At 35.9% G+C, this 22,492-nt stretch overlaps 1 protein-coding gene across 2 annotated transcripts in view; it reads right to left on the bottom strand.

Moving 5' to 3' along the window:
* Nucleotides 1–22,492, bottom strand: part of NKAIN2 (sodium/potassium transporting ATPase interacting 2) — a 508,789-nt gene that overhangs the window by 236,839 nt on the left and 249,458 nt on the right. For both annotated transcript variants that reach the window (XM_048937096.1, XM_048937095.1), the window contains exon 3: nucleotides 791–871. In XM_048937096.1, coding sequence (XP_048793053.1) covers nucleotides 791–871 — 81 coding nt within the window. The remainder of the gene's footprint in view (nucleotides 1–790; nucleotides 872–22,492) is intronic.

Raw genomic sequence — 22,492 nt, 5'->3', positions numbered from 1 at the left:
TAGGCTAAGTCAAAGCTTATTACCATTGCTAATCTTTTATCCCACCATTTGCCAGTCCTCTGGGTTCACTTTAGAAAGAGAAGGTTTTGGTTTGAAATCCTGGTTTGAGTGCATGAACAATTACCACTTTACATGTTACTTACAGTAATCATACTTACAGTATCAATAAAACTGTATAAAATACATCATTCTTTTTAAAAATATATACGTTTTTCCTGTAGGATTTTTTTTTTTTTTTTTTTTTTTTTTTTACTGTACTGAAGCCCTCAGTCATAATATTTGTATGAGGAGTACAAGGTTACAAAAACATTGCTAGAGCCAAATAACAATCTATTCTAGCACTTCAGTTTATATTTTAATGAGAGATGATACTTTCTTTTATAATTATTATGCTGTGGTACAAGACCCCTGGAAGGAATCCAGCTAAGTAAAAGCAAGCTGAACAGTAAGAAATAAAAGTAATAAAAAAAATTGTTTACTACTGAGATAATAATCTTTTGTATTTGTGAAATCACTAATTTGCATTTCTCATCCAGATGAAATTTATGTTGCAAATCGTATTTCAAACAAGGAAGGAAAACAAGTGAGGTATTTTTCCTTTAAAAGTCACAAGCCATTGTTGTGGTGGGCATCAGAAGATGTCTAGGACTGAGGTTTTAAACATATCCAGAATACTCTAAATTTCTATCATACTATTCCAGTGATTAATACAGAAGAGACAACCTTTGAACTGAAGTTAACTGATGCTAACACAGTACCCATAGTTTAAATGTATCTGATAGTAAATTACCTTTGAAAGGTCTCCAGCCTCCAAATAGAAGCAGATAACAAACACGTTCCATGAAACCCAAAGGATCAGCCAGACAGCATACTGTAGAAGAGAGAAACGATGCATTAGTAATTTTACAGTCAGCTTAATTAACAGTATTTTGCTAGACCCTCAGTTCAATCCAATTCAAAAACAGACAATAGGTACTGTGCACATGAATAAAATGTTACATATAAAAAAGAATCAAAATTAAATTCTTGTCTTTCATAGACACAGTCTAGCATGAGCTAATGAGTACTTGGTCACACCAGAAAATCTGTATATGAGAAAACAGATCGTAGACCTAATATTCAAATATGAGACTAATCTCAATCTCTTGTTTTTCTGCTCTCTGTGACACTGCCAAGGGAACATGGAGTTGTGTCAGGAGAGGGGCAAGTGTGGGTTAGGGAAATGCTCTGCCTGAGAGGGCAGTGGGCGTGGCCCTGAGCTGCTGGAATTCACGGTGTGTTGGGACAATGCTCTCAGACATAGGGTTTGGACTTTAAGTGGTGCTGTGTGGAGCCAGGGGTTGGACTTGATGAGCCTTGTGGGTCATTTCCAACTTACATTACTGTACTTCACAACACTTCAGTTTTATTCTTTATATTAATTAATATTAATATTTATATTAATTAATTCTGTACTCTCAAGAATACATATATACATTTTGGTTATTTCTACAAAATATGTATAGATTTTCCTCAGTTGTAACAGCTATATATATATACATATTTTATGATATTCCAAGTCACAATTAAAAATTATTCAGGAGCTTCCTGAGGAGCAAACTGTTTTTAACTGCCATTTTCTTTTTTGTTGCTTTTAGGTTTAACTACAATGTATAGCATGAGTATTCATGCTCAGAATTTGTTCACTGGTGGTTACTGAAATTCTTATTTGCGTATATTCATGTGAGTAATGGAGTATATTTTTCCTCCTTCTGTCCAATACTTTAATATTATTTTCTATTCAGAACACCTCATGTACTAGGATTGGAAACTACATTTCGTTTCTGTACTGCTGGAGGATCATGGGTAACAAAGTTTGAGCTGCTACTGACACTGTTAAGAGCAACAACTTTAACAACTTTTGGATGTACAGCTGGTTTTCTAATGATTGTTGTCACTATCCTCTAGTTATTCATAATTCAACTCTGCATGTTTTCTAATTTCATTACGTTCATTGGTACTGCGTATGCGTGAAATACAATGACAAAGATGTGACACGATTCTCTGCCCGTTACAGATGAAGGTTACTTCCTCATTTTATATTAGCAACCCATTCCTGTCAAGTATTTATAGAATTAATGTTTGGTTGTCTTTTCTCTAAAATGAACTAGTTAAATTTTGCTAAGCTACCGTTCTCAATTATGTTTAGCATTATTGGGATTTTTCTGCTTTCCTTTATTCTACCTCACCAACTGATGAAGCAGACAACACTTTAGAATATATGATTTTGTAAGAAGTAGATAGTGTATATCTAACCATTGTTTGTCATGAATGACGATCTCATTCTCTAAATTCAGCAACAACTTATGTGGGATTCTTCTTGCATTTCTCTTTGAAGTGCTGTTTTGCATCAGATTCAATGCCTTTAATGCCTCAGATTTGTGGGGGTTTTTGTTTTTAAAGGAAATATTAAGTCAATTAATTTGAATTAAGTTACTATGTTTCAAAGTCCATTAATAGCAAAACTTGATCATGCCATTTTTCACTTGATTCTAAATACTGTAAAAACGCCCCTATGCACAGCGCATTTAGCAGAAAATTCCAAGGCACTTTGGAGCTGCATCTATTAGCAAACAGTCGTACGTTTATATGAAGAAATGAAAGTTCTCTTTGCTGTTATATAGTCTACTTCCTTTTGCAACCACATCCCCATTCCCTCTAAAAGGAAAATTTATCTGTCTTTTAGATATACTTTTTTAATTATCATCTGCTATAATTGGACTACAAATGAGGTTTAAAATATCTTTTAACTGTATTTTTTAAAATTGCTTCCTTTTGAAATGTTATATAAGTGTTTGCTGCCTGAATTCTGTGAATAAACTGAATATAATTATCTCAAAATACAAGAATGCTTCTGCTTCCCACTGCTTCTTATTTCAGGTGCTTCAGATCTAACCTATCTCTTATCTCTCTGGATCACATGCAGTCACAAATGCCTCTTGTTGTCTATGTGTTTCAGCAAACTGCTACAGAAATTCAGCTCTGAAGGTCTGTGACAATGAACAAATCCCTGTGGTACTCTCTATTATATGTATCTAATTAGAAACACAATTTTTTATAAGGGTTCATCAGAGGGCTATAGATGGTTGTTGTTTTTTTTTTTTCCCCCTCATATGTAAGAGCTCAAGACAGCTGCATTATCTGACAGAAGCATTATCTGACAGAAGCCACCATGGTGTTACAACAGTCATATTTCAAAAAGACAAGAACCTTGATGAACACACTTGACCAAGCATGAGATACTGACAGGAGGTATAGCAATGACAACACTGCTTATTATTTTTATGGAAATATGTGATTTAAAGTGGTATAGCTGGAATGCTAAGCTGAAGCTTAAATGTTTCCTTTTTTAAGCAAAGTTGTAGACAATATATAAAAGGTATTTCTTTCCAGAAAAGAAATTATATATAGAAAGCTCTCAATATTAGAATATTTACCATTCATAAAAAAAAAAAAAAAAAAAAAAAAAAAAAAAAAAAAAGTAGTATAGCAATCTATGAGGGATTACGAGAAGAATGACTTCATGATTTATTGATACCATGTAACTTTCAAGTTTGAAAGTTTGCTGTTAATTATCACAAAATATCCTAAGGTGCCTTTTCACTCTTCTTAGTAAGAGGAGATCTGAAGTATTAAAATTCCTGTAATGGTACTAATGTATATAACTCTCTTCACATTTCAAAGTTGGTTGAGGTTCACCATCTCCAGTTTACTAAAAGTGAAAATGATGGCCACAGAAATTAAATAACTAGACTTAATTTCATAAACCAATTGGAAAAATGGTGGTGAGGACACCAGAAATGAAGTTCAAGATAACGCACTACTGCCTTTGATACAGACCTGGTCACCAGAACTGTGCGGTTACTTTGGCTGAAAGAGAAACATGTTGTGTACTTTCCAAGTACAGACTGTAAGCAACTCTGATAGCTGTGAGCTAATTTAAATTTAAACTTTCTTCTCACAAATCTTTACCTCACATTTCTATTACACTCCAATAGCTTTTGGATATGCGAGTCAAATTCAATCACATTTGACTAAAAGATACAAGGGCTCCAGACCTAGAAGATGTTACCTTATGCAATTCAAAGGCAGCAGTAAACTGAATCATTATTGTGATTAGTGATTTGCTAGATATTTTCTTTCTACAAATGTATATAACTTTAGTCTTAGGTTCCTCCAAAGCTGAAAATAGAATACCTCAGACAATTTCATATTTAATTCAGGAGAAGAAAACAAAACCAAAACCAAAGAATTAAACCCTAAGAGCATCTCTAAAATGAAATGACATTTACTGTAGGAATTAAAGATTGGATTATTTTTGCTACCTAGGCAACAGTACTTGAGTTGTTCAAAGATCAACCTGAATCCAGCATCTTTTCCCAGTAACACAGTAACAATTGTCCGCAATTATCATTATCTTTGCTTCTGAAGTTATTTTCCTTTAATTTCCCCTGGCTAGGAAAATATATCACTTAAAACCACAGTTTTTAAACTTATCTTTCTTTATCTTTAAGTCATGTCTGATAACAAGTAGAATTCTTGTCATCAACATGCTATCTGAAGTTAATGATAACGTTTGATTCATTTGATTAATCTCTGAGGTGTCTATATCTTTGCTTATCTTCAAAAAGTCCCTCTGAAACAGAAAAAGCTAATATTTGGTAGAGACACTCCTAAACAGGAACCCCCTTTGATTAATTACAGTAAACTTTTGTGCTGTTGTCTAAACCTCTTCAGAATCAAAAAGCAGAAGTTCCATTTTTCTTGTTTCCTCTTTCCTGAGATGAGTAAAAAACCTCACCCAGACTCACTCAGGAGAAAGCCATCCAATTTGGCAATCACAGCAGCCTGCAGGGTGATCTCACATGGCCATCTAGTAGGCACCATTCTCTAATTTAATATGCACTTTGTGCTCTTTCTTTTCCACTGCCAGAGTCTTTACCCTGAGAAATTACATAGCAGACAAGGGTTCAGGCATTGTGGTACTGCACTGAGTCCAGCCCTGGTGGCTGGAAGGAACCAACCTTCAGCAAGAAGCTTCCAGTGCTGAGAAATGTTAGGGACCACTGCATCTCCAGATAGTAATCAGGAACAAAATCTGCACCCAGGAGAGATTTAGTTATTGAATACATATCCGCTTAAAGAAAAAACATTACTCTCAGCAACCAAACACAAATAGCAACCACGCTCTGCTTTTAATGATCTAGACGAAAGTCTTTCCTGCACAGCAGTTATCTACAGTCCACAATGAACAAGAGCTCAAGGCCAAAGCCAGTAGCCTTGACAACAAATAGCAATGTTCCTGGCAGCAGAGGACTTTATGCAACGAAGCCAACTTCAAAGTTATTCTGTTCCTTGAATGTACTAGCAAGATCTTGTGGAATGACAGAACTCTCTGAATCTTTTCATTGTTCGTTAGTTGCCATGGCTTGTAGCTTGCACTAGTTTCGCTTGACTGAATTCTTCATATCATCAGGACTCAGGTTTTTCGTGCTGTTTTTCACTTTTTTAATCATGGCTACATTGCCAGAGCACTGTCCATCTTCACGAGTTTCTGTTGACAAGCTAATATGTATTGATTTTGTAGGATACATTTCTGAGTAGTTGGAGTTTTCCTATTCAATCTATAATGACGGTCTATTTTGTATACTTGAGTTTATCAAGGAACATTTTAACCCTCCAACATTACTAGGTTTTGCCTTTTCACCCTTCCGTCAGTCATAAATGAATATGTATTTTCACCTTCCCTTTGCTTCCTCGGGTAAAAAAAAAAAAAAAAAAGGAAGAAAAAAAATAATATGATGTTTTACTTTATCTACATTACACTTTAATAATTACTGTCCTCTGTCAAACCCAACGGACAGCTACTGAACTGTCAAGTACATCAGAACTGGTCAACAACAAAAGGAAAATTACTGTTGGATTGGTTTTTTGCTCCTAAGCTATCACTGCTTGCAGATACAGAGCAAGTGCTGCTTAAAATTTCTTCCTGGAGGCTTCTATACATCCACTGGCTATATTTAAGAATTCAAGCTCCTTGGACTCAGGTATATGCTCTGACTCTATATATAAAAATGTATTAACTCTATTTTTACTTAAATGTGTGTGGGAAGGATTTTTAAGCATAAAAAGCAAGAAAAAAGCTGAGGCATGCTCTGGTCAGGTTACAAACAGATGAAGGGACAGCCCAGGGCTCAGCACAGTGCTGTGATGTCCACTCACCCCTTCCCTTTTACTGACAGCCAAGAAGTAATCACTTGGGTGGGACTGACTTCATTTCTTTTATCTTTTACTATTTTATTTCCATTTTCTGATGTGCCAGAAACATAGAATGCATAGTAGAGAGTCACTTTTTCTGAAGACATAGTTCCAACTCCTGCACAAGAGAAGCTGGTTTTCTATAGAGCACATTACTGCCAGTGGCACCATCTGCCCACATTTAGATGTCTGCAGTGCAGATGTCCTCCTCTGAGCAATGTCTAGATCCCCATTACAGTCAATTGAGAGGAAAGGCACTTCCAGGAGTTCATTTCTCAACATCTGACACAGATCATTCCACCCCTGCTGTCTGGAAAGCTGAAGTCCTTTGAGGCAAAATTCCCAATGTCACAGAAGCCCATTAGAAATCTCAAACCTGTGACATCAAAAATGAAACAGAAGCACAGTGTGCTGCGCAGACACTCACTGCCTTTCTTCCATGCAAACAAAAAGAGCAAATAATTTTAAATATCAGCAGTTTAAAATATTCACAAAGGACTTCTGAAGAGATATCTTTTAAGAACTACTGTTCTTTGTATCCTAAGCATACTAATGCTCCATTACTGCTTTAACTTGATTCACTCATCTGTCCATTTTCTTTTTCTTAGATTCAAAGCTCTTTAGGTTTTAGTGGAAAAGCTTGAGAATAATATGGCACCTCTTTTTGGGTACTGAAATTTTTTTTTTTTTTTTTTTTTTCAACATTCAACTGTACAATCAAAATATAACACTACAGAGAAAATACAAAATTTCCATTCAAAAATTCTGTGAAAAACTTAGAAGACGTATCTGCCCATTTATAAAAACTTCATGAGAAAGATGCACAATATGATCCCAGTGCCATCCCCCTGTTCATCATAAAAGTTTACTTTTTGTACAATGCTCAAGGGATGAATGCCCAAAACATAAAAATAAGCCCATAGAAATACATAAGTTATCATTTTCTACAGTTCAGTCAGCTTACTACGTCAGTCCAGGGTGCTACAAATATTCCAGATCCCCAAATGAATTTATTCTGTAACTAAACAGCAAAAAAAAAAAAAAAAAAAAAAAAACCAGCACAAAAGCCCCATGAACTGTTCTAACATTCTTCTTAGAGATCAGAAGCACAGAAATTTTTTTGCTTTTGCTTCCTTTTTTCTTCTCAATCCACATATGGACATGCATAGGTTTAAGAGGGCTCATGGCCCTCTTAAAATGTATTTCGTCTACTGAAGAAAAGCAAGGTGAGGCAAAAATCTTAACAGGATGTGCTTATTTTATCTTTCTGACTTAGAAGAACATATTTAATTGGTTTTACTACACTTATCATTCAATTCCTATATTTCTTTTGACCAGATCTTTGTTTTGAAACATAACAGCAAGAAGAAACTTTAAATATTCATACGCAATTTATTGCAACTCAGTAAATATCCATCCAGCTGCATGCACACCTTAAATATATTCATGGATGGACAGATATGTGACTCACCCAGTTTGTTTGGTTGTTTTTTAATCATTCTATTATTTGCTTGTGTGATAGAGATTAAAAAAATCTCTCACAACAGAAATGACTAATTAAACGCAAGTAACAGGAAAACAACATACAAATGATTTTCACTTAAATAGAGCTGCAAATGGTAGCTTTAAATCAGAATTAGAGAAAAATCTCTGCTTTTCAAAACACAGCTTCAGTTGTTCAGGTGATGCTGAAACCTAACATTAGGCTGTTTTGATCCTCTTCCACCCTTCTAGTTCAATTTCAACATAAATCAGCCAGGGTCTACCTCAAGAGCTTCTTGCACTAGAAATCAATGTTGTAAGAGGTCTAAAAACCTGTAATTCTAGATTAATATTTCATACAATTTCAAAGCTATCTCTCGCAGCTTATTTTATTTATTTGAGCAGTACTTATCAACTCTTAAATTTATGTTGTAGTCAACACAGAAAGAAGAAACTAAAATTGTGATTTTTTAGCCTGTTTGGTTTCCCAGCAAGAGGGCTAGAACTATTTTGACAAAGATTTCTGAAATTCTGCTATCTCATCCAATCTTAAGATACTGTTTGAAGTCCTGAATTCTCTCAGAGTTTGTGTGTGTGACAGTGACCAGTATAGTTATTGTTTCCAACAGAATTAGGTGGAACTCACTCTGCTGAGCAACCAGACCTTGGTAGGAACATTATTTCTCTCTCCTACTTGAACTACAAGAGGTGCAGTCACCAGGAAGGCAGTGAGGAATTCTTGCCTAGATAAAAATGAACATGAGTAACCTAATGAGAAGTGCTTCTCTGGAAAGGTGGGAGTCCTGGACACTGGCTCCTGTAATTTTCTTCAGACAGTGTCATTTGTAGAGCTAAAAGTAAAATGAGTTCTTCCTTGGTGTCTCTGGATCTTTCAGAAATACTTTTAATGAAAAACTGTGATGATAATTCAGACATTGAACAGGTTATTTTAATGGAGGTTTTAGAAGCTGTGTGCATTTAAGCTCCTTATTAAAAATACAAATCAGTACACTCAGAATTCCTCCAGTGTTCAGTTTTAACAGAATGCAAAAAAATAGAATCAATAGATACTGTTGCTAGGAAGAAGACTCCAATGACATTTATCTAGATTCTTTTATTGATGCCCCAGTATTTGAGTGTCAATTGCAACTATTTATAAAGAGAATCCATCTCTCTCAGTGCAAACATCAAAATCTTGCTAAAACTAAGCAATGTACAAGATCTTTTTTTGATAACATGAGAGACTCATACACAGCTATCCAGTTTTCTTTTCCCCCTTCAATTTTCTTTGACAGAACACTTCAACACTCAAAGCAAAGGGGAGTGCTGCCCTGAGTTCTCACGCTTTTAATTTAATCATTGTTGTTCATATGCCAAGGAATACTTAATTAAAAAAAAGTGCTTCCTCTACCTCTCTCTGATTTTTTACCTAAAATATAAATTTTCAAAAATTCCTAAGATAACTTCAAAATTCTGAAAAAAAAAAAAAATTTGGGGAACTGGTGCAGAAGCTTCGGAGAGCTTGTGGTTCAGGGTTGGGGAAAGTAACACACACTTCAAAAAATCACTGGCTGGTGGCTCTGTTTTGGGAGGCTGCTGGCCATTACTTCAAAGGTCACCTCCCACTCTTTGGAGAAAACAAACATAGTAGTAGGCTCTACAAAGTGTTCAGCTTTAAAGGGACCACCAGTAGCACAGCTGTTGAGGAGTAATTGTCCCGTGGAGCCTGAAATTTATTCCCTGTTTCAGGAGAGTAAGATGAACGGAATGGATGAAGCCAAATTATGGATACACAAAAACTAGCTTCCTAAAATTGTATGGTGAGCACAGGGTTAGATGCCTCCTTGTGTATGGAGGGAATACCTGTGTGATTGCCACTGTACCACAGGGTCTGTGATTGCCTTATTGAGCAACAGTAGTAAGACATATGGAGGGTAGACAGCAGGGTAAAGATGGCTCGGTTCCTTGTTTCTTTCTGGTACAGTTGATTGGCAAAACTATTTGATTTGCACATTGAAATTGCAAGGTTTTAAATCAGAATAGCTTTTTAAAATCTTGAAAAAATTCAATGAGGTGAAGAAATCTGAAGCTATAACAGTAAAAATAAATTCTCATAAATCACTCATAGAATATTCAGTGCAAAACGGGCTTCATTTTCTAGTTTATTTGGGAAAATTTAACACTGTTTCTGTCTAAGAATAGTTATCACTCAACAAAACCAGATAGCATACATTCAGAGAAGTTGTATTCTAAAAATATTTTCTTTATTAGTTAATCAATGCCTGATCTTACCTAAATGCACCAGAAAACATTACACTTTCATTTTTTATTGGCTGAGTTACAAGATTTCCTGAGGAAGGCTGTATCTGGTTCTGCATGTTTTGCTTATTATTCAGGAATAAAAGGAAAACTTAATATTGGCCTATCTTAGGGAGATTCCTTTCCATCACTTCCAATTGTACAAAAAAAAGCTAAAGACACTGCATGTATTAGCACCTTTCAGTTCAGAGAATGCACTAGTGATGGAATCAAGTAATTCTGCAGTACAGCTTTGTTTATATATAGATAGACTGGAAAAATTATTTTTCATAGAGGTGGGTACTATCAAAGATTAGCATAGTGTTCCTTATGGCTTCAGGTCTCTTTCATTCATGTCATAGTCCTCAAGCCCTTCTTTTTTTTGGCTAAAATTATGTTCATCACATTTCCCTGACTGTATCTGATTTTATTTTTCTGAAAGTACATGTTACTTCTCTCCACTGTGTGTCTCAAATACCCATCACAGTATTTCCTCTGGAGCACCAGTGTTCAGCTCTGTTTTGTGTGAGATTATGTGCTTGTTTTAGATTGGGAAAGATTATTTCTTCTGCTTCCTTTGCTTTTAGCCTTCTTGTCTCTGGTCTTCAAGATCAGGTATTCTCAAAAAGTTATTTGTAATTTAAAACAGGAGAGATTTTTCAAAGATCATTCAGGAGCAAGGCTGGCATGACTGTAACTACAGATGCAAAAAAAAAAAAAACAACAAAAAAAACCAACAAACTCAGGACATTTAATCGTTAAGACATCACTGACTGGGAAGCGTGCCACCAACATCCACACTTGATGCACATACATTGTCTTTTGGCTATCTACAGCAATGCCCATCTGTTTCAATGGCACAGTGCCCACTTATCAGCTAGTTGGACAGTTCCAGTATGCAGAAGTGCCAAATAAAGGTTTTGCATCAGTAGCCTGTGTAACCCTGAAAGTGCCATTTATTTTGTAGAAGGAAGCGATAGCGCTGAGATACTAATAGATACTAATATGTCTTTGTGTAATTTTTTGCATTGACAGAAGATGGTTTTGCCAAATCTATTTTTATCTCTTTCAGAAAAAAGATACTGGTAGACAAAGACAGCAATATCTACAAGTAAGACGCTGATGAGCAAAAGCATTACAAAATAAATCCAGGCATAAAATAAAGGACTAAAAATTTTAAAATATATTTCACACAGTATGTTAAAGTAGGAAAAAAAATTTTGGTATCCTGCACTAAGTAACAGTACATATCACTAAAACAAAGGACAAAAAACCTTGAAAAAGTACAACTTCATCTCGTTTTGCTCATTTTAAAACACTCAGAACAAAGAAAGGTCTGCAAATGCAGGACCTGGATTACACAGAGTAATTCAGAATTCAAACAGATTTCTTTAAGGCAATATGTAGCTTAGAGGAATGAAACTTAATGCTCACAGAAGTGTAGTACTTTTTCAGTTTGTTACATGATTTTACTCAACCTTTCAGAAGAAATTAAGATTTTCCTCCTAGCTGCATGTTACAGGATCACAAACTTCCCTTGAAACCTTAACTGCATCAGAACAAACAGCAACAATAGGATAATACTGGATCTAGGTATAAAGGTAAAGGTAGAAGCTGCAGCTATTTAGAATACAAATTTTTTTCACATTAGTAGTTCCATAGTAAAATAATCTTTTACTTATTTAGGCATTAAAAAATCTTACGCCTGAATACGAATTTAATGGGAAATTGTTCATGGAAATATCTACTGCCAGTGAAACAACAACAAAAAAAGAACACAGTACTAATCATAAGGTGAAAGCAGCTAGTCAGAGTAGCTTTGACAAGAAATATTTGCAAAATCAGCCGATTATTTTCAACAAATAAATAAGAACAACAACCAGTGATAAATCAAAGTTCTGAATTCTGAGGATCATTGCTGATAAAAAGTAGGAAAAGAAAAATAAAAATAAAGTTCTGGGGTTCTGTCCATCATTAAACTACTTGGAGAGCACAGAAATCAAATTCTGTTTTGGATGAGTCCACATATTAATATAGTAAGTACTCCATGGAAGTCTTTAGTCTTCAAATTAAGTAAGTCATCACAAAGGAGTTAAACTTCAAGTGGAATCCTCACCTCAGAGCCTGCATGCAGTTTTGGTCACCACAGTATATGAACACAGATATAGAACTTTTAGAGAGCATCCAAAGGAGGGCTACAAAGACAGTAAAGGGGTTAGAAGGCAAAGTGTATGAGGAGCAGCTGAGGCCACCTTCTTTGTTCAGCCCAGAGCAGTGGAGGCTGAGGGAGGCCTACAGTTCCTCACAAAAGGAGCAGAGGGTCTTTGCTTAGCTTTGAGGGAGCTGTTGAATTTCCTGTCCTACGGGGATTCCTCCCAACCCAGGTTTTTCCCCTGACTCTTTGATTGTTACATATCTTTCTTATCATCATGACCCTATACACAGTTTAGATGGAAAATCATATCCACTATGTTCATAAACACTCAGTGTGACACAGACCCTTTTCTGAGCACTTCTCAGAAAGAAAATAGCAAGTTGTTGAAAAGATGGTAAGAAAGGTCAACAGTGAGGGAATAAACAGCTGATGCTTCAAGTGGAGTGGGAATATACCTAGATGTGAAAATGGTATTTGGTGACATTAGCAATGAAAATCACGGTAGCTCCCACAGTGTGGTGAAACAGCCATGCAACATTCATTGCAGCCACTCAACCTGCCATGCAAAAATCAGAGCACAATAAGCCAAGAATCTTCACTAATGCCCCTAGCACTGCCACATTAGAGAGTCTGTGATGACAGTTTTATGACAGGAGACAACAGCATGACAAACTGATAACTTTGACTGGAAAAGAAATGATTTTTTTTTTTTTTTTTTTAAGAGTCTGGATTGAACTACTCTAAATTCTGTGAAGTATAATAAAAATCAGTTTCTCTTCCTCTCCAGTGGTATCTTAAAGTGCCAGATAAAGCACATAGTCTTCCTGATTTACAGAAATAAGCACTGACATACACAGAAGAATACTGTCTTTTTATTATTATTATTATTATCGTTGCCTTCAGTTTAATGGGATAATATTATAACTATTGGAGGGGAAAGAAAAAAGTAACTATGCAAGCTAAAGTTCATGCTTATGTTTCATGAATAAATTACAGTACGCTACTGGCCTGATTGCCTGGATAATTCAAAATGTATTTCCTGTCCAAATATAATAATTTCACGTAACACAAAAAAATGCTTCCATGCATCCAGATTTAAGAAGAACACTGAAAAACTAGATAAACCTCTCATTCTCACTTTTTCTATGCTGTTATATCAACAGCCAATTGTTAATTTTTTTTTTTTTTTTAAAAGCAGAAGCACAAGGAGATGAGATTCACTGGATGCTGCTGTTCAATGTTTCTTTTCACTTTCATCACTCATTTAACCCTTGGACTTTATTTACTACCATCCACATTAAGTTTCTTGTCATATTTTCTTAGGCTAGTTTATAAAATCATTCAATGGCCTGCATTGAAAAAGACCTCTAAGTTCACCTAATTTGATCCTCCCTGCTATTTGTAAGGTCGACAGCCACTAGACCAGGCTGCCCAGAGCCACATTCAGCCTGGCCTTGAATGCCTCCACAGATGGAGCATCCACAACCTCCTTGGGCAACCTGTTCCAGTGCATCACCATCCTCTGAGTGAAAAAAATTCCTCCTGATATCTAACCCAAACCTCCCCTGTCTCAGTTTCAAACCATTCCCTCTTGTCCTATCACTATCCATCCTCATTAACAGTTGTACTCCCTCCTGTTTATATGCTCCCTTCAGATATTGGAAGGAAGTTGACTTATTACAGCTTCTGAACATTTCTTAAGTGTGGACTACCTTTCTACGACCCTGGCAGAGTAAGGTAACAGTTATTAGTTTCATGTTAGAGATGAGAAATTTCTGTCACAAATAAGTCTGGAGCGTTGCAGGCAACCACATTATTCATTACTAGCGAGAGAAATCCATGTTGTGCACTAATAAGGAGTTGCTTGCTATGACTATATAATTTCATGCTGCAGCATAATTCAAAAACAAGTAACCAAGTGAAGATCACAGAAGTAGATTAAATTCTGGAATTTTCTCTGTCCTGAGTGTTGCATTCGCAGCTTTAATAAGCTTTTGTTCCTGTGTATGTATAATTGAGTGTGAAGGTATTTTCATAATTGTATTTATACTGTGGGTAGAGGGCATTAGACAGGCAGGCAGCCACAGTTAGTGTGTGATGAGCAGTGTTCACTGCATGAGCCAACGACAGCAGGAGGATAATGCTCTTTTAGCTCCCAGATAAGTTTTCTCTTAGTACATAAGTATAAATGCTTCCACTTTATTTAAAGGAGATGTTGAAGACAACTAAAACACCACTAGAGTGATGTTGACATACACGATCTGTTAGAGACCCTCAACCTCTCAAAACAGATTTGTGCCACTCGAGGCAGCAAAACCACAGAAGTAGAAACCAGCCACAAATACATGTGCTTCTGTAGGCTGCCTCTCTATCTTCCTCTGAATCAAGTAATGGCTTCCTATCTCTTCTCTGTATGGTTCATGAGTAGAAAGGATGGTCTGTCTCAGTCCTGCATGAGTGCCAGCTGCCCAAGCCAGGAAAGGGCAGATTGAGCGCCCACAGGCCCCCAGAATTTTGCACCTTTGGGGCAGCAGCTCAGCCATGGGATGCACAGCTGCATACTGGCACCCTTACGGAGAAGTTTTTTCAGTCACAGAATGGCTTGAGTGGGAAGGGACCTTAAAAATAACCTAGTTCCAACCCCCTTAATTTGAAATCACTATGCACTGAAACAAAGCTAGAAAGATTTGCAGTGAGAACAAGGTTTAGCCTGAAATGATGCCATGCAGCATCTGTTTCCTCTTTCTATGTCACACCTCACACCAACATTGAAAGGAAGAATAATTTGAAAGTATTAATGTAATAGCTACTAAGAAATATTTTTCCATTGATTTTTTTTTTTAAATAGTATTCTATTGATACAGAAAATCAGGCTGAATTGCTTTAACTCTAAAATAATAAATAGCCATAGGCATAACTAGTTTGAAAGACTTACCTGTAGCCATTTCAGGATATATATTTTCCATATCAAGGTCCTTAAAAAGAAAATGCCAGACAATTTCATGTGTAAAGACTTATTCCCAAACCTGACAATCATTATGTAAATCAATAAGTTGATCCAGTCATTTCTTTTTCCTCTTTCTTCTTTAGAACTTCAGACACTGAGTAAATGCACTGCTGGGACTTGAGCAATATTCAACAGATACGTTCCCATTCTTTGATGATTGCTTCAGAAGAAACAGAGTCCCATAGAAAAACTCCGCTGTCCTTTCATATACAAGAAATTTAACTGGATTATCTGCTTTTTAATGGTCACCTCTTCTTGTCAATATAAATTCTTATGCCTTCATTATGCCTTCATTATAGACACTCCCTAACAGTAGTAATACAGAGAATAAACAGGAAAGTTTCCAAAGCAAAGAGGATAAGGAACATTGAAGTATAAATATCAAGAGACGCTTAGACAAGAAGTTTTGAAACACTAAGTAGCGAACAAAAAGTAAAGTAAAGAAGACAACATTGAAATATATAAGACACAAGAGATTAACAGATAGCATGGTAAAATCTTTAAGGTATGAAAAGTGGTGATTTAATTGACAGAAGAGAAAGATGATACTAAAATGTAGACAGGATCCATGCCTCACATAAGCATGATCCAGAAAAAAAAAATATATAATTTCCTTTTTTTTTTTTTTTTTTTTTTTTTTAAAAACAGGAAAAACATAAAACTGTCAGGATATCATTAGGTCAGTAGGAATCAGCAAGAAATTAGTCAGAGGATTAAGAAAACTTCATGGCATTTGGATTCCATCCCAGAACACTAATGAAATTTCAAGAAAGATAAAAGAACAATTAGCTCATGTTTGTAATCTCTTAGTTGCTGAACCATAATTCTGTAGAAAAGTGATGGAAGTAACATTTGAAATAAAAGATCAAAATCTGGGACATCTATGGACTTGTTGCATACATCTAGATACAAAATTAGAATGCTACCTGTCCACTGACAAACTGAGTTGTTCCAAAAGTACCGGAGAGTCTTGGCTTAGAAGTATTGATGCAGATTCATTTCAAGGCTCATTGTGTTAACTGGGCTACATGGGAGAAGATAGATGGTTAAGTAAGTCAAGTAAGAAGGGCACCTTTAGATTTCAAAGTCCCTTTCCATTACTGACCTTTTGCTTGTCTTATTTGACCTGCTACTATCTGCCTGAGGGTGAATGGTTGGAGAAGAAGGCATAGCGCACCCTCGTCCTAAACCTAGATCCAATCTTTGAAGTCAACGTCTGGGTGAATTAATGCTTATCTTCTCCCAAGAAGTGAGAACATATTGCCAAAACGATACTCCCATGATGCTCATTTTGGAACAAAATGCTGCAGAAAGCAGGCAAAATATCTTAAGAGACTGCTGTGTATCTAGGATGGATAACTAACTCACATCTCCTATTTATTCCAAATCTGTTCTAAGTGTGCTGATGCTTCTGCCTGCTCAAGGTGTATTAGGAGGCAATGAAGTGGATCTACTTTAAGTTATCCCATGAGATATTCTTGCTGTGCATTCAAACTAATAAATGGCAAGTCTTACAAAAGGTCTCAAGTGCAGATTGCAGATGTGATGTCCTAACTCCCACTGGAAGGAAACCAGAGTCTAGTTTATACAATTGTTTGGATCAGAGGGATTTCTAACATAATACCTTGTTTTGTTGTGGAAACTGAAATATCACTATATAGAAACCTTCAGAAATTAAGCCTTAAGAAGTCTAGAGCACTGATAAGATCAATCATTGCAGGAAATACACTTTTTTTTTTTTTTTTTTTTTTTTTTATCAGTAAAATAAAGATAAGGGAACATCTGCCTAACTACAGAAAAGTAGTATCTCAGAAAACATGTTAGTCAGCTACATTTTTCACTCTGGCATGACTTGCCCTGTTCAGAATTCCTCCTCAAAACAATCTGTAGCCAGCTCGTACAAAGCACTGCCATGACAGACTGAGTGAGAATATATGTTCAGCATGGCAAGTATGCAGTCCCTTCCCATATGCCTCTTCATACCCAAAGTATTCCAGATCTTACGAATTTGGCATAAAAATAAGATGATCACAGGAAGAAGAGAAAAAGAGACAAACTGCAGCTGTCCAGAAATTTCATAACCTTTAGAATGATTAGTTCTCTTCCTCTGCTCTCTACGTGCTAGAAAGTAAGATGACAATGGACCCTAAACTGCATATGTAAAGTATACAATACCTCAGACACAGAGGTTTACTTCCAAAAAACATTGTGAAAGCTTGCATTATAGCCGATTTTCCCATCTTACAGTAATTCCTAGGAATTAAAAAGCCACTCAAAAAAACCGATCAAACAACCTTGGGTTCGTTTTCCTTCACATCTGGAAAACAGCAAGAGTATTAGTCACATAGCTATACTTTTTCCAAGATGAGTTCTTGTATATCACAGTGGTTGTGGCACTTCCACATACAAACATTTATTAAAGAACAGTGCCATGAAAACAGTGTTTGAGTTGGGAAATAGCTATGACATCCACTGTACTTCTACATGGTAGTTTGTCAAGTCAGAACTTGTTTTACCTCTTCATACACATCTCCAAACAATGCAGAGAAGACCTACTCTAACCCTTTCAGTCATGTGCACCTATGAAGAACCTATTATGTGATACAAATAACAATAACGATTCTGTACTAAGGATCAGTTCTGATGGATGTACATAAAAGATCAGGTGTGTAAATGTTTAAAAAGCACTTGATTAAGGTTAACTACCTTAAGCCTACTTGATTAAGGTTAATGACCTCATTACCAGTCATTGCAGAAAATACAGAAAGGAAGACTATATCTGGATGGATATGAATCTTATGCAATAGATTCTATAATTCTGAAGATCTAATAAGGGTAAAAATTCTAAGATAAAGCAAAGCAAAAGATGTGTCGCCGATAGAAAAATAACGAATAACACAAAATATGTTGGAGATGTTGCATTTCTATTTATGTTTATTACGTGTTATCCTCAAGTGATAAAACTGCACAGCCTATTAAGATGCCTCCAGAAGAAGATACATGGTGTTTTACAGAAAAAAACCCTCACATTATAACATTTAAACTGTGATCAGACATTTGATCTGTGATCAGATTTTCCAGCCAGAACAAATTTCAAAAAACACTAAATTCTAAATGTGTTACTCCAAGAATAAAATGAGAAAAACAGTTCTTTTTAATAATAACAAAGGACTCCAGCACTACTTTGCAAATAAAGTTTACTTATGTTCTTGGTGGTAATACTTGACACCATCAAGGGGGAAAACATACCTAACTGCATTTACGTGACTGCTATTAGACCATCAGTATAAATGCTGCCTCATTACTGTGTTATCTTCCTTCAAAGTTAATTTCAAGAAAAAGAGAATAACTGCACCTATTCCCATCTTACTTATAAGAGTACATTTGGTTTAGATCAGCTTTCTTTTGAATGATGTGCAAAATCATGCAAAAATACTGGGCAAGTAGTACGGGCAATAAAATTCAAATATCAACCTAAATTTCCATCTAAAGCTGAGACTTCACAACAGAACTCGTGCCTTTAATCTTTTGATTCTGCTGTCAGACATACTGACAATAAATATTATTATTATTCTTTAGCTTGTTTGTAGTTTTGCAGTACTCCAAAAATAGCTTTACACTTGTCAGTTGCTTCTTGCATATATAGAGATTTCCCAGTAGTATGAGATTTTCTGCCTTGTGTTGTTACCCTAAGAAAGATCAGGGAAGCAGTCTTCAAATGCTTTCCCTGCCTTCCCCTTCCCCCACCCCCAAAAATGATGTGTACTTACTTTCTACTTAGATTTCTACTTACTTTCTGTAATTTCCTTTAAAAAAAAAAAAAAATCTAGTCAAATCTTTAAACTCCCGTTGCCTTGTTGCAAATATTCAAGAAGATTTGATGGCTTTATTGATTCATGCGCAAGCACAGGAATAATAAAAAAAAAAAAAGGGGGGGGGGGGGCAAATCTTCCCACAAATTCTAGAAATTATAAATAAAGGTAAAACAAAAACACCTCAACATCACCTTATCATATTTCCTGGTACAAATTCAAAAACCTTTTCTAAAGCCCAAAGTTATTGACCTGAAAGTATTTTTCTGATCAACTTTAAATGCTCATTCTTATTTCACCCACAATATTTATTACCACTGTATTAACTTGGGGCCAAGTACTTCAGCTCACGTGTTTGTTCCACTCCTACAGTGAGCAGCTCTAAGAAAATTCCAGATTCTTAGGCATGGAAGATGAAGTAACTCAGCTATATATGTCTTTGAAAGTAAAGCTGAATAGCTGAAGACTGCAAACACCATCACATTTTTTTTTCCCCATACGCATATTTATCTTCTTCCTTTCACTTTTAGCAATATTATCACATATTGGCTGACTTTCTGTGGACATTTTAACTGTCTCTGTAAACAGCTCTTTCTGCATCTGTGACAACTGTTTCTACCTCCAAAAATGTTGCTGTTTCTCACCACCCACGTATTCACTTGTTCTTTTTTTTTTTTTTTTTTTTTTTTTTTTTTAAGCCCTCAGTATTTTCCCCTTTGCCACTCAAACATTAATAATTCAACCTGACTCTTCACTGGTTTTTAGGGATAAAAAATAGAGAAAAAAAAAAAGTGTTAGAATTTGGCATGACTTCCCTGCAAAGCTCACATTTCTTAATTACTTGGACTGTAGTTTCTGCAAAATCTGTTTACTAATGTTTACAGTTTCTATGTGCATGCCATACGTTATTCCTGCATGTCCATTTGTGTTTGCCCTTCAGCAAACTCTTACACAGCGCAAAATGCAAAAGTACATTCACTATGTGACAGGTGGGAAAATATTAACCTAGTGCTGAAAACATTTACACAGCACACTCGAGAATTTCACATTGCATTCTAGATTCAGATCTAGATTAACCTAGTAAAATCTCAAGACGACAGATCAAAGCTACCTTTCTGTAACAAGATCAACTAACTTCAGTTAATAGCAGTAAATGAAGGAATCCCAGCATCCACATTAGGTAATACGGACCAGATAGGTGAAAAACTTCCACAGTACTAGAGATAAAACACTCTAATTTAACATGATTAATTTAATACACATTCAAAAAAAGTTGTGTGATACACGCTCAACTTCAAGCAAAGTCCACTGGAGTCAATGTAACACACTGAACATGAGATTATCTGGTCGGACAAAGTGCAGCATTAAATTTAAACTTACTGAAGAACAATCTTCAGGCTTTGGTTTTGTTAAACATTCTGCATACCTGAGAGACACTACTCATCAAAACTGAATTACCTCGTCACTGCTTGCAATGATTTCATCTCCTCTATAAAAATAACAGACTAGAAAGAAAAAAGGAATGATGAGATAAACAGGAGGAAACAGTGAGGTTAAAAAAAAAAAAAAATCAGTAGGGCAACAAATAATTTTAAGAGAGAGGATTAATCTTTATATTTTTAGAAATATACACTTCTCATTTTTAAAATTCTAATATTTTAAAACATTCGCGAGGCACTTGGGAACTGCAGTGAAGAGTGCTGTAAAAATCCTATTTTGATTAGATTAGATTTGGCAGATAGGCCAAAGACCAAAATATTTAGTCACAGAAAATTTGCATACATTAATATCAGAAGTAAACTACTCTTCACCTATTGGCCTAGGATAAGGTACATGACAGACTACAGTGCAGATGCTAATCCAGATGTCATCTACTGTACACTGGTATCTATTCAGTGGATAAAAAAACACTGCTTTTCTGATGCTCAAGCTGCCTCTGTTAGATTTAAATTTATGTAAGAAAAGCAAAAATGCAAAACTTCACCTAAGTTCCGCATCTAGAATATTATGCAATTTTTGGAAGGGAGGAAGGGAGTTGATAGAATTGGTACTGGTTGCTTTCAGCATCTCATATGCTTTCTTACAGTTTTCTGCTTTGTTATCGCTTTTGTTTTTCATTTACCATGGGGGATAAAAGCATCTTATCAATTCTACTTTCAGTCCTTAACACTAAATTCTTAGATAACATATTCCACAGAGTTTCAGTAAATGCAACGGCATGCCAGGTATTTATTCTAGGGATATAATTCAAGCTAGGATTTTAAATCCCCATGTCTGCAGGCCTATGATAACTGTGTGATATTTTTGTGATGTTCTCTGATACACAGACATTTAATAAGTTGCATGGTATCTAACATGTCATCTTGTTAGAAAAGGAGACAAAGCTGAAAAGACACATCTGTAAGCTCTTATTTTAAGATAATCAATAAATTCTTCCTCAATAATTGTACTGTGGCAGCATTCAAAGCGCAGACACCAAATTATAGAAAATCAGAGCCTCCGTGACTTATCCCCGTCTTCCTCAAGCAAATGAGAAAAAAAAAAACAAAACAACAAAACACTTTAGAGGGACACAGATGATAATGCTCATAAATACATTTTCAAAACTGCAAACGTATAAAGTCTTAAAAATAGTAAAAAATATTTAAATAAGAATATTCTCACTCAAAAGTGCAACTCCAACAACATACAAGCGTGCTCCGATTTCAGCTAAGGCACTGTTGATAATACACTAACATTTGGTTGCTGCTAACTGAACCAGAGAATGCCAGGGATTTTGAAGGGACCTTGAAAGATCACCTAGCCCAATTATCCTGCCAGGGCAGGAACTCCTAGATTAGTCACACAGAAACATATCCAGGCGGGTTTTGAATATCTCCAGAAAAGGAGATCCCAGAACCTCTCCATGGCAGCCTGCTGCAATGTTCTGTTACCCTCCCCGTGAAGAAGTTTTTTCTCATATTTACATAGAACTTCCTATGTTCTAGTTTGCACCTGATGGCCCCTTGTCCTATTATTGGATGTCACTGAGAAGACCCTGGCCCTGTCCTCTTGACACGCATCCTTTACCTGGCTCCCAGTCATTTTGCTGTCCACCAGGACCCCCAGATCCCTTTCCCCAATGCTGCTCTCCCAACAGGTCAGCCCACAACCCATACTGATACTTGGAGTTGCTTTTGCCCAGATGCTAGACTACAGTCGCCCTTGTTATATTTCATTAAATTTTTCCATACTCAGCTCTTCAGCCTATCTAGGTCTCATTAGATATCAGCACAGCCTTCTGACACGTCAGCCACTCCTCCCAGTTTTGTGTCATCAGCAAACTTACTGACAGCACACTATAATCCCTCAAAGTCTTTGGTGAATACACTGAATAGTACTGGTCGCAGTACCAAATCTTGAGGGACTTCAATAGATAAAGGCCTCCAACTAGGCTCTGTC

This window comes from Lagopus muta, chromosome 2, assembly GCF_023343835.1.
Source record: "Lagopus muta isolate bLagMut1 chromosome 2, bLagMut1 primary, whole genome shotgun sequence".
In the NCBI taxonomy this organism is placed as follows: Eukaryota; Metazoa; Chordata; class Aves; order Galliformes; family Phasianidae; genus Lagopus; species Lagopus muta.
This window is presented reverse-complemented; position numbering and strand designations above follow the sequence as displayed.